General features: G+C 43.7%; 1 protein-coding gene across 1 annotated transcript; it reads right to left on the bottom strand.

Moving 5' to 3' along the window:
* Nucleotides 1-149: 149 nt before the first annotated feature.
* LOC121841479 (receptor-transporting protein 3-like) lies at nucleotides 150-2,590 on the bottom strand. Its single transcript, XM_042310091.1, has 4 exons — nucleotides 2,311-2,590; nucleotides 2,147-2,193; nucleotides 1,686-1,851; nucleotides 150-927 (listed from the first exon to the last, which is right to left on the bottom strand). The coding sequence occupies exons 2-4, from the start codon at nucleotides 2,154-2,156 to the stop codon at nucleotides 495-497; spliced, it is 609 nt and encodes a 202-aa protein (XP_042166025.1). The 5' UTR covers nucleotides 2,157-2,193; nucleotides 2,311-2,590; the 3' UTR covers nucleotides 150-494.
* Between the last annotated feature and the right edge of the window lie 11,336 nt (nucleotides 2,591-13,926).

Consider the following 13,926-nt stretch of genomic DNA (forward strand, 5'->3'; position numbering starts at 1 on the left):
ATGCGCATGCGCAGCACAAGCTGTCTCTGGCCACTTGCACCTGATTGGTCAATAAATGTCTTCGTCTCAAAGACTGTTTAGAAAGGTTGCTAAACGCGCCTCAAATTTGGCCAAATCATTGACATAAAAAACACTCGAAACACAGGAAAGTCTTCCCATTCTGTATGTTTATTACACATAATACATGTTTACTACACACATAATACATAATAATACATGTTTACCACACAACTCCAAAGTACAAGTATGGATAAAATATTAGGTCATCGCTATTGATAGTACATTACATTAGGCTACATAAAGATTGTATGGAGTCCTTAGGCACATAATAGATAGTGCTGTTCTTAATATTTTTACAACCATTTCTAGACAGCATTAGGATATACGTTCCCCTCTCTGTCACACACACACACACACACACACACACACACACACACACACACACACACACACACACACACACACACACACACACACACTTTATCTCTTTTTCTCTACTCTTGACAGCAGATGCCCAGTCTGCAGGCTTCACACAGGGCTTTCTCATGGGGCCTCCTCGACACCTCCTCTTCTTCCTCCTCCTCCTCTTCCTCCTCCTCCTCGTCTTCCTCCTCCTCCTCGTCCTCGTCTTCCTCCTCCTCCTCCTCCTCTTCCTCCTCCTCCTCGTCTTCCTCCTCCTCCTCTTCCTCCTCCTCATCCTCGTCGTAGCAGTTCTTCTTAATTTTTCCAAACAATCCAAGCAGTGCCTCCTCCACCTCGTTCTGGGAGAAACCTGGGAGTTCAAACTCTTCCCGGCAGCGTTTGCATGCCTGGCCATACGGCCGCATCAGCACGGTCCCCCTGGCTGTCGTATCCCGTAGACGGTACCGGAACATTAGCACCACCCGTGCCGACCGCCACGTCTTAGAACACCCACCACACTGGAACCTGAGGGAGTGAGAGGTGGAGGGGGAAAGGAGAGAGAGAGGGGGAGAGGGAGAGAGAGAGAGGGAGAGGGGGGGAGGGGGGAGAGAGAGAGAGAGAGAGAGAGGGGGCGGGGAGAGGGAGAGAGAGAGAGAGCGAGAGGGGGAGAGGGGAAGAGAGAGAGAGAGAGAGAGGGGGGCGGGGAGAGGGAGAGAGAGAGAGGGAGAGGGGGGGAGGGGGGAGAGAGAGAGGGGGCAGGGAGAGAGAGAGGGGGAGAGGGAGAGAGGTAGAGGGGGAGGGAGAGAGAGAGAGAGTGGGAGAGATGGAGAGAGGTAGAGGGGGAGAGAGAGAGAGAGAGAGGGGGGGGGAGGGGGAGAGGGGGAGAGGGAGAGAGATAGAGGGGAGGGGAGAGAGGTAGAGGGGGAGAGAGAGAGAGAGAGAGGGGGGGAGAGTTAGAGGGGGAGAGAGGGGGGAGGGAGAGAGAGATAGAGGGGGAGGGGAGAGAGGTAGAGGGGGAGAGAGAGAGAGAGTGGGGGAGAGTTAGAGGGGGAGAGAGAGGGGGAGGGAGAGAGAGGTAGAGGGGGAGAGAGAGAGAGAAAGAGAGAATTTGAATGAAAGCATGTCTATCCGTACATTTTAGACAAGTGGTCAGTTTCCACTGGTGCTGCAGTGCCAATCTTCTGAAAGTGTGAGCTCTATGTGGAACTGAGTCGGGAAACCACAGGCATACACAACACATAACAAGCATAAAGACAATGACAGTAAGAGAAAGAGATACCTACCGTCCATAGGCACAGTGGCTGTACACCCTCCATCCTCTCCTCATCTCCTCCTTGGTGAGTGCTTCTGTCAGGCCATAGTTGAAGTGGAAGGCCCACTGGTCACTGCTGTCCAACTCCTCATCCAACATCTCCTCAAAACACTCTGACCATAGGGTGGGTGTCCAGTCTGGGTTACACACACACACACACACACACCCACACACACAATAACAAGCACACACACATAGACAAACATGCAAGCGCACGTACGCAAACACACACACACACTTAGACAGGACCGTTCGGATAGTGCAGCAAGCTATTAAATAACTTTCCTGATTAATGCATATCAAAAAGCCTAGACCTACTTCCTTTATGCAAATAAATAAATAAACAAACAAGCTAGATCACAGATCATATGTCCAAAACAAAAACGGCATAATAGGATAAAAGAAAGTAAATAAAAAGTATTCATTGCGTACCTGTGCTCATGATCGTCAATGTCGGAGAACAAATGGGGGAAAAAATGCTGTTGAAGAACAAATTATCTATTTGTGTGGTTATGACATTGTCCGGTATGAGCTGAATATTTTATATGGTCCTGCTGGTATTCCCCTGACGTTGAGATTTGGAAAACGAAACTTACCGTCTGTTATCTCTTCCCCACAGCCCAGTCCTTACGCAATATGCAGTCTGTCACTGTGCCCTATTGAAGACCAGCCCTTTCAGCACAGATTGTCCATTATATTTACCAGGGACCTCATGTATCAATATTGCGTAGAAACTATTCTAAAATATTACATAAAAAAGTGTAATTTATCAAACAATCCTACGAGCGCCATAATGTACACCGATAGGAGATAACCATTAATAAATACAAATTGTTCTCAGCCTCAGTGTTTGTGCACGACCTAGGCTATTTGGATTTCGAAACGCCTCTATTTAACCGGATATGGTGAAAATCATCCATTTAAAGCCCGTGGGGAATATCCAGATTTTATTTTTTACATTTATATATATTTTTTTAATCTTTTGTTCTTATTTATTTATATATATTTTTTATTATTATATATATTTTTTGGTGTGGAATATACCTTTTTCCAGTACATGACAAATTTACATAACGCACAGATGCACGCTACTCTTGGTGGCAGTAACATGCTGACCACACCGCTCTCGTCGCGTGCCCGAGCGTTTCAACATAAATGTTATTCAATCATTGCACCCACACTGCTCACGCGCGGTCTGCGTTACCAGGTGCTAAAATTTAAGTTGCTTCTGTTTGTGGCGCAGAACGCTCTGCAAGTCCTGCCTCTCCCATCTCCTCATTGGTTTATAGAAGCAGATACCCACATGCCATCTCCTCATTGGTTATACCCACATGGCTTATTGAAAGATGAACTGAGGTCAGTAGTCATGATGGTAATATTATTAGATGCTAATCTCAATATAATGTCCAAAGAAGAAAAAGCCTGGAAGGAAGAGATATGACTAGAAGTGACTCGGTTGACTGGTTTATGTCTGGATTAATTGTCAGAGTAGAGGACCTTGTGCATTTCAGGTAAAATAACAACAAAACGTTTTTATCCTAGGACAAATTAGCTAGCAACATTAAGCTAGCTAAATAGGACAAATTGCCATAAATGTTTAATGCTTTTCGACCTGTCCCAAATTAATATAATTGGTTCAGAGTTTGTTTAGATATTTCAACCTGCATGTCGAGATTGCGTTTGGTTTGGGGGGACAAAATCAATTTGTGCAGGATGGCGCACGCGCGTGACCGGTTTGGGTACGGTGTAAGAAAGACATCTTCATCTGCGCCCATTCAACATAGCCTACATTTACGTTTTTATTTCTTACAAACAAAATCATTTTGGGAGGGGATTCTCATATGCTTACAATGATGTTTTGACTCGTGCTTGAAAACTCGCTAAGATTATATTTGGTTGTGATATTTGGAAAATGACTATTTTGGTTGCAGTATTTGTTAGCTAGAATGCTAACGCTCATTGATATAGGCTCTAGCAAAAGCTAGCCAAAGAGCCATTTTATTTAACGAGGCAAGTCAGTTAAGTGCAAATTCTTGTTTTATAATGACGGCTTACCCGTCCCCTAAACCAGATGACGCTGGGCCAATTGTGCACCGCCCTATGGGACTCCCGACAACGGCCGGTTGTGATACAGCCCCGGATCGAACCATTGATGCCTCCAGCACTGAGATGCAGTGCCTTAGACCACTGCACCACTTTGGAGCCATTACACTGGTTGAAGTGTTTTTTTTACGTGTAATGCAGTTGATTTGCGATGATGACACAGACATTATATTAAGCAAGACATTCATACGAGCCTTAAAATCCAATTATAATCCAAAAGTAGTGTGAAATAAGCAACATGTAAATAGATGTTTTTTTTTGCTGGTGTTCTATAAGAACTCTCCCTTGTTCTGGCCACCAATTTGTGCGCATGGCCCTCGTGCGGCAATGTTTGAAAACACAAAATGGGCTCCATATGCAGACCTAAGCTTGTCGCCTGTTTCTTCCTTCAGGCAGTGTTTTCCATAAGTACATGGAGAAGTCAGCTAAATAGAAAAAGTAGCCAGCCAGGGCATTACAAAGAAAGCAAACTCTATTTTAGTGTCCTTGATTCCATCCATCTTGTATTGCCTTGATTCCCATTCAAAATACACAGCTAAATTATTGAATACTTTAACGACATTATCTCCCTGATTGGTAACATTTGTTGTGGTATTGTGTAGAAAGACATGACTTTACAATTAAAATGACTGAAAATGTATGAATTCAGTGTATTGTTAATTGTTTTGGATATTATCTAGTCCTAGGACTATATGATAACCTTTTTGTACCATTAAACTTGTCTTCTCTTGATATTAGAGTCATATTTACAGTTTTACTGCAATATATGAAATGCCACAATGTTTGTTTTTCAAAATATTTATTTTCTTTTCTCTCCTGCTGTGGAGAGCCAATGTGTCGTTTTGTAATTTGGGCGAACTATCCCTTTAAAAGTTTGGCCTGCCAATCAATCACTGTAGGTGGGATTGTCAGGGGAGGTGGCATGATGTTTGTCTGGTGACATTTGTCTGGTGAAGTCCACAAAGCAAATATTGCATATGTAACCGATGTGAAATGGCTAGCTAGTTAGCAGGGTGAGCACTAATAGCGTTTCAATCGGTGACGTCGCTCGCTCTGAGACCTTGAAGTAGTTGTTCCCCTTGCTCTGCAAGGGCTGTGGCTTTTGTGGAGCGATGGGTAACGATGCTTCGATGGTGACTGTTGTCGATGTGTGCAGAGGGTCCCTGGTTCGAGCCCAGGTAGGGGCGAGCAGAGGGACGGAAGCTATACTGTTACAAATCAAATCAAATCAAATTTATTTATATAGCCCTTCGTACATCAGCTGATATCTCAAAGTGCTGTACAGAAACCCAGCCTAAAACCCCAAACAGCAAGCAATGCAGGTGTAGAAGCACGGTGGCTAGGAAAAACTCCCTAGAAAGGCCAAAACCTAGGAAGAAACCTAGAGAGGAACCAGGCTAGACTATTGACACACATATACAAACAGGTAAATGACCTGCAGCATGGTCAAGCAAGTTAATGTTTTTGAGAGTTTTACTAAACAAATACTGATTTAGACCCACAGAGTTACCTCCAGTCAGCACAAAGACAACAGGAGCACTGCTTTCGTTATTCCAGCACCATTTACACTTAAACATTTAAACATCATCAAATCAACTAGGCTATATAAACTTAGTTTAATACACTGAAAACAAACTTAAAGATACCAAAAAACAATTCAGTCCAATTTATGTTGCTAAATACCATGTGGCTGTCCACGGTACTGATTTCTCTGTGTGTGTGTGCGTGCATAAGATTTTTGGGGGGAGAACTCACCCTACTTGTAGACTAGTTGAATGTCACCCTCCTCTCTTTCATGTTGGCAAAGCGGTCTATGTCTCTATGTCTCTGTATGCTTTTAGTTTTCATTTTCATATACCACCTAGCTAAAATGCTTGCTAGCGTAACTTCCTCGCATGGGCGACAATGAACCAGGTAAGTTAGCTAGCTAGTTAACGTGAGGCTACTAGGCTACATCTAGGCTACATATTGAACTTCAATCGTCTCAGGCCAGTGGCACAATATAATAATGTGTGGTTAGATCAGAATCGCCATCATAATCATTGGCCTGTACAGACAATTATATCAAAACCACAAGCCCAAATTTCCATCCATGGCTTAGGAAAAGGGCCGATTTAGCAAGCTAGCTAGCTACTGCACGACATCAACACAAGCAGATGAGAAACTGACATGTTTTTCTTACAATTATGACGTTTCGCTTACGATGTTATTTGATTGGTGTGAAGCCAAAGCCAAATTGGCCTCCCTTTGGGGGTGTATTGCGGCGCCAGGACAACCCACAGTTGAGCTCACCTCAATGCTGATTGGCTAATTTTTTATATTTTTTATTATTAGGCTAAATGCTAGCATCAATCAATCAAATGCTACGGCGGCAACAAGCTATACTCTTTTGGTTCAGACAGCATCCGATAAATGGGCATCACATACTGAGACAGAGGGGAGCTGTTTCCCTCGCTCTGATCATTTCACCAGTGAGACTCAGCCTCTTGTGAATTGACAGAATATTATGAAAACACAGAGATGAAAGAAAAATTATTTTATAATTGTTATTTTTTCACAGATGTGTCAACCCCGATAGTGGGGCAAAACACCCCCCTTCTAAAGTTTATGTTTTTACTTAATAACAAAACAAATATTGATTCTGCCCACTTACCTCCCTTGTCTAAATCTTACCAAGCTTTTTTTCCTGTCAGAAAATAGAAATATAGGCAACAGATATATATATATATATATATATGTATATATACCAAAAAGAGAGTTGTTTCCATTGTGGTCCTCTATCTAGTGTAGGGAGTGAGGTCAGATTCTTACCAGTGAATAGAGAAGCATGAACTGTGCTGCCTGAGTCAGGTAGACCTTCATCTAAACAACAATGGAAATATCTTCAAATATGTGTATGACATTAATATCAATATGGCAGAAGAAATACGTCATTCTAAGATAATGGCAATTACATTATAATTAGTAAGGTAGTTCATTACCATCTTATTTCAGTATACCAATTTTTACCACTTCATTTAGCCAATGATTTCATTTGAAAAAGTTTTGATAATGCATCTTAATTCTCTTCATTTTTCCAGAGTGCTACTTGTACACTTCTCCCCATGCAATTAAAGCACCGGTTTTTCACCATATTTTTTCCAAAAGTGGTGATGACTGTTAGGTTAGATTACTCGTTGGTTATTACTGCATTGTCGGAACTAGAAGCACAAGCATTTCGGCACACTCGCGTTAACATCTGCTAACCATGTGTATGTGACAAATACATTTGATTTGATTTGGACTGAAGAGCAGGAATAAACCCATGCAACCTATAGCTCTCCCTCCATCCTATTGGAGGGATCCTGGTGAATGATGTATGCCTCACAGGTGTAGTTCCCAGCATCCTCCTTGGTGACATTGTTGATGATCAGGGTGGCCCTTCCATTTGTTTGTATTGCTTTTAATCTTTTTAATGAATGTATCTTTGTTCTATCCAGCTATTTGTTTAGGTAGCTATCAAGTAAACACCAAATGGTTGTTCCATGTGTTGGAGGTCGCCCCTGTCCCAGCGGGCCAGCTGCAACACCCCCCCCCCGGCTCCCCAGATGAAGTCAGCATTCTCAATCCCATGGTTGCATCTCAGCCTGCCCTCCTGACCTACCATAGTTTTCCATTGGATGGCTACAGATGCTTCACCATGACAACACAACATGCAGATAGGCAAGTTATTGCATGTCAACAGAGTTGAAGATGATAGTTTGAACATTCGTAAACCATATATAGTTGACAGGTGGCCAAAAGCAGTGTTACTGACCACAATTCTTTCATTTTCAAATAAACCTCTGAACCCAAGGCCAATAACCTTTACTCCGGTCTACCTATGCAAATAGAGATGGTAGATAAACCTCATATACAACATACCATAGAATATGATAGGTCTAGCCTCATATACAACATACCGTAGAATATGATAGGTCTAGCCTCATATACAACATACCATAGAATATGATAGGTCTAGCCTCATATACAACATACCATAGAATATGATAGGTCTAGCCTCATATACAACATACCGTAGAATATGATAGGTCTAGCCTCATATACAACATACCATAGAATATGATAGGTCTAGCCTCATATACAACATACCGTAGAATATGATAGGTCTAGCCTCATATACAACATACCGTAGAATATGATAGGTCTAGCCTCATATACAACATACCGTAGAATATGATAGGTGTAGCCTCATATACAACATACCGTAGACCTCGTATACAACATACCATAGAATATGACTTCCTTGTCTAACCTCTAACCCCTGCCGTACACTTCCTTGTCTAACCTCTAACCCCTGCTGTACACTACCTTGTTTAACCTCTAACCCCTGCTGTACACTTCCTTGTCTAACCTCTAGCCCCTGCTGTACACTTCCTTGTTTAACCTCTAACCCCTGCTGTACACTACCTTGTTTAACCTCTAACCCCTGCTGTACACTTCCTTGTCTAACCTCTAGCCCCTGCTGTACACTTCCTTGTTTAACCTCTAACCCCTGCTGTACACTACCTTGTTTAACCTCTAACCCCTGCTGTACACTACCTTGTTTAACCTCTAACCCCTGCTGTACACTTCCTTGTTAAACTCTAGCCCCTGCTGTACACTTCCTTGTTTAACCTCTAACCCCTGCTGTACACTTCCTTGTTTAACCTCTAACCCCTGCTGTACACTACCTTGTTTAACCTCTAACCCCTGCTGTACACTTCCTTGTCTAACCTCTAACCCCTGCTGTACACTTCCTTGTTTAACCTCTAACCCCTGCTGTACACTTCCTTGTTTAACCTCTAACCCCTGCTGTACACTTCCTTGTCTAACCTCTAACTTCCTTGTTTAACCTCTAACCCCTGCTGTACACTTCCTTGTCTAACCTCTAACCCCTGCTGTACACTTCCTTGTCTAACCTCTAACCCCTGCTGTACACTTCCTTGTCTAACCTCTAACCCCTGCTGTACACTTCCTTGTTTAACCTCTAACCCCTGCTGTACACTTCCTTGTCTAACCTCTAACCCCTGCTGTACTATCTAGACCAGACTGGGAGGAGTTAGTTGAGTTTGGAGGGGATTAAACATGAAATAAAACACAGACACACACGTTTTGTATTATTGGTATTATTATTACCTAAATTTGATTTCCATTCAAAATCCTATTTTCCTTAACCCTAACCCTAAACTAAACCCTAACCCCTAAATCTAAACCCTAACCCTAAAGTAAACCCTAACTCCTAAACCCTAACTCTAATTGTAATCATAACCCCTAAGAATAGCCTTTGTCCTCGTGTGGACCTGGGAAATGTCCCCATGAGGGAGAATGTTCCTTGTGGGGATTTCAGGAACCCTGTGAGCATAGTAACACAAGTACATACACACACAGTAGATGGCAGTGTTGTACAGTAGCTGGTGGTGTTGTACAGTAGATGACAGTGTTGTACAGTAGATGACAGTGTTGTACAGTAGATGGCAGTGTTGTACAGTAGATGGCAGCGTTGTACAGTAGATGGCAACAGTAGATGGCAGCGTTGTACAGTAGATGGCAACAGTAGATGGCAGTGTTGTACAGTAGATGGCAGTGTTGTACAGTAGATGGCAGCGTTGTACAGTAGATGGCAGTGTTGTACAGTAGATGGCAGCGTTGTACAGTAGATGGCAGCGTTGTACAGTAGATGGCAGTGTTGTACAGTAGATGGCAGTGTTGTACAGTAGATGGCAGTGTTGTACAGTAGATGGCAGCGTTGTACAGTAGATGGCAGTGTTGTACAGTAGATGGCAACAGTAGATGGCAGTGTGTACAGTAGATGGCAGTGTTGTACAGTAGATGGCAGTGTTGTACAGTAGATGGCAGCGTTGTACAGTAGATGGCAGTGTTGTACAGTAGATGGCAGTGATGGCAGCGTGTACAGTAGATGGCAGTGATTGTACAGTAGATGGCAGCGTTGTACAGTAGATGGCAGTAGATGGCAGTGTTGTACAGTAGATGGCAGCGTTGTACAGTAGATGGCACAGTAGATGGCAGCGTTGTACAGTAGATGGCAGCGTTGTACAGTAGATGGCAACAGTAGATGGCAGTGTGTTGTACAGTAGATGGCAGTGTTGTACAGTAGATGGCAGCGTTGTACAGTAGATGGCAGTGTTGTACAGTAGATGGCAGTGTTGTACAGTAGATGGCAGTTGTACAGTAGATGGCAACAGTAGATGGCAGTGTTGTACAGTAGATGGCAGCGTTGTACAGTAGATGGCACTGTTGTACAGTAGATGGCAGCGTTGTACAGTAGATGGCAGTAGATGGCAGTGTTGTACAGTAGATGGCAGTGTTGTACAGTAGATGGCAGTGTTGTACAGTAGATGGCAGTGTTGTACAGTAGATGGCAACAGTAGATGGCAGTGTTGTACAGTAGATGGCAGTGTTGTACAGTAGATGGCAGTGTTGTACAGTAGATGGCAGTGTTGTACAGTAGATGGCAGTGTTGTACAGTAGATGGCAGTGATGGCAGTGTGTACAGTAGATGGCAGTGTTGTACAGTAGATGGCAGTGTTGTACAGTAGATGGCAGTGTTGTACAGTAGATGGCAGTGTTGTACAGTAGATGGCACAGTAGATGGCAGTGTTGTACAGTAGATGGCAGTGTTGTACAGTAGATGGTAGTGTTGTACAGTAGATGGTGGCGTTGTACAGTAGATGACAGTGTTGTACAGTAGATGGCAGTGTTGTACAGTAGCTGGAAGCGTTGTACAGTAGATGACAGTGTTGTACAGTAGATGGTGGCGTTGTACAGTAGATGTCAACAGTAGATGGCAGTGTTGTACAGTAGATGGCAGTGTTGTACAGTAGATGGCAGTGTTGTACAGTAGATGGCAGCGTTGTACAGTAGATGGCAGCGTTGTACAGTAGATGGCAGTGTTGTACAGTAGATGGCAACAGTAGATGGCAGCGTTGTACAGTAGATGGCAGCGTTGTACAGTAGATGGCAGTGTTGTACAGTAGATGGTGTACAGTAGATGGCGTTGTACAGTAGATGGCAACAGTAGATGGCAGTGTTGTACAGTAGATGGCAGTGTTGTACAGTAGATGGCAGTGTTGTACAGTAGATGGCAGTGTTGTACAGTAGATGGCAGTGTTGTACAGTAGATGGCAGTGTTGTACAGTAGATGGCAGCGTTGTACAGTAGATGGCAGTGTTGTACAGTAGATGGCAACAGTAGATGGCAGCGTTGTACAGTAGATGGCAGTGTTGTACAGTAGATGGCAGTGTTGTACAGTAGATGGCAGTAGATGGCGTTGTACAGTAGATGGCAGTGTTGTACAGTAGATGGCAGTGTTGTACAGTAGATGTTGTACAGTAGATGGCAGTGTTGTACAGTAGATGGCAGTGTTGTACAGTAGATGTTGTACAGTAGATGGCAGTGTTGTACAGTACATGGCAGTGTTGTACAGTAGATGGCAGTGTTGTACAGTAGATGGCAGTGTTGTACAGTAGATGGCAGCGTTGTACAGTAGATGGCAGTGTTGTACAGTAGATGGCAGCGTTGTACAGTAGATGGCAGTGTTGTACAGTAGATGGTAGTGTTGTACAGTAGATGGCGGCGTTGTACAGTAGATGGCAGTGTTGTACAGTAGCTGGAAGCGTTGTACAGTAGATGGTGGCGTTGTACAGTAGATGTCAACAGTAGATGGCAGTGTTGTACAGTAGATGGCAGTGTTGTACAGTAGATGGCAGTGTTGTACAGCAGATGGCAACAGTAGATGGCAGTGTTGTACAGTAGATGGCAGTGTTGTACAGTAGATGACAGTGTTGTACAGTAGATGGCAGTGTTGTACAGTAGATGGTGGCGTTGTACAGTAGATGCTAGTGTTGTACAGTAGATGGCAGTGTTGTACAGTAGATGGCAGTGTTGTACAGTAGATGGCAGTGTTGTACAGTAGATGGCAGCGTTGTACAGTAGATTTATGTGAAGTTTATGGTGTCGCTGTTTTATTAAGTTCAGTGTTGTACAGTAGATTTTACCCCATAATACACTAGATGCCAGTCTGTTCACACTCATGGCAGTGTTGTACACCTGGACCCACAGTAACCCACCCCCACACACCTACCCACTAACCCACACACACCTGTTGTACCCACTAACCCACACACACCAGTGTTGTACCCACTAGATGGCAGTGTTGTACACACACACAGTAGACCCACCTCCACACACCTACCCACTAACCCACACACACCTACCCACTAACCCACACACCCTTTTACCCACTAACCCACACACACTACCCACTAACCCACCCACCCACACACCTACCCACCCCACCCCCACACACCTACCCACTAACCCACACACACCTACCCACTAACCCACACACACCTACCCACTAACCCACACACACACACACCCACCTCCCCACCTAACCCCCCACACATACCTACCCACTAACCCACACCCACCTACCCACTAACCCACCCACCTACCCACCCACCCACACCCACCTACCCACTAACCCACACCCACCTACCCACTAACCCACACACACCTACCCACTAACCCACACACACCTACCCACTAACCCCACCCACCTACCCACTAACCCACACCCACCTACCCACTAACCCACACCCACCTACCCACTAACCCACATACCTACCCACTAACCCACACATACCTACCCACTAACCCACACACACCTACCCACTAACCCACACATACCTACCCACTAACCCACACCCACCTACCCACTAACCCACCCACCTACCCACTAACCCACACCCACCTACCCACTAACCCACCCCACACACACCTACCCACTAACCCACACATACCTACCCACTAACCCACACCCACCTACCCACTAACCCACCCACCTACCCACTAACCCACACCCACCTACCCACTAACCCACCCACCACACCTACCCACTAACCCACCCACCTACCCACTAACCCACCCCCTACCCACTAACCCACACCCACCTACCCACTAACCCACCCACACACACCTACCCACTAACCCACACACTCACACAAGTCAGTGTCAGCTTTGGCCACATGACTTTATTACAATACATTTTTTGTTAAAACATGACATTATAAACCACAATAGAATTTTAAAAGAAAACCTTATTTCTCCGCTGTGCTCTATCCCTTTAATTCTGATATAATTACTGTCTCATTACAGTTATTAATCATAATGTAGATGACACAACCAATGCCTGGTGATAGGCTATCACCCATCCATCATATTTACACTAAGAGCCCTTATCATGAACTCGTTATTCAGAACTATATTCCCTCACTAAGTGTTTTTTACAGAGTGTGTTCATGTACTTGGAAATGGTATTTACACGTCTTTGGTGTAGTGGACAGACAGAGACAGACAGCCAGAAAGAGACAGCCAGAGACAGACAGAGACTTAAGGCGTGGCAGTATATATAAGATACAACTCTGTTCCAACATTTTAGAGATGCATCCTTCTTTCTTTCCTTCCTTCCTTCCTTCCTTCCTTCCTTCCTCTAAGTGGAAGGAAAGCTCATAACAATGTCTGGAACAGACCGAATGGAATGGCATCAAACCAGTGGTGTAAAGTCCTTAAGCCTCTGGCCTGGCAGACTCACTAAACACAAATGCTTCGTCTGTATGTATGAGTGTTGGAGTGTGTCCCTGGCTACCTGTCAATAAAAATAAAATAAAAAATTGTGCAGTCTGGTTTGCTTAATAAAAGGAATTTGAAATGGTTTATACTTCTACTTTTGATACTTAAGTACATTTTAGCAGTTACATTTTTCTTTTAAAACCAAATACTTTTAGACTTTAACTCAAGTAGTATTTTACTGGGTGACTTTTACTTTTACTTGAGTCATTTCCTATTAAGGTATCTTTACTTTTACTTGAGTCATTTCCTATTAAGGTATCTTTACTTTTACTTGAGTCATTTCCTATTAAGGTATCTTTACTTTTACTTGAGTCATTTCCTATTAAGGTATCTTTACTTTTACAAAAGTTGTTTAATTGAATACTTTTCCCACCATTGCATCAAACACAGAACCCTTTGTTAGATGTGTTTCATACAATTCCACTGATTCCACTCCA

The sequence above is a fragment of the Oncorhynchus tshawytscha genome, linkage group LG31 (genome assembly GCF_018296145.1).
Source record: "Oncorhynchus tshawytscha isolate Ot180627B linkage group LG31, Otsh_v2.0, whole genome shotgun sequence".
NCBI classification, from domain to species: Eukaryota; Metazoa; Chordata; class Actinopteri; order Salmoniformes; family Salmonidae; genus Oncorhynchus; species Oncorhynchus tshawytscha.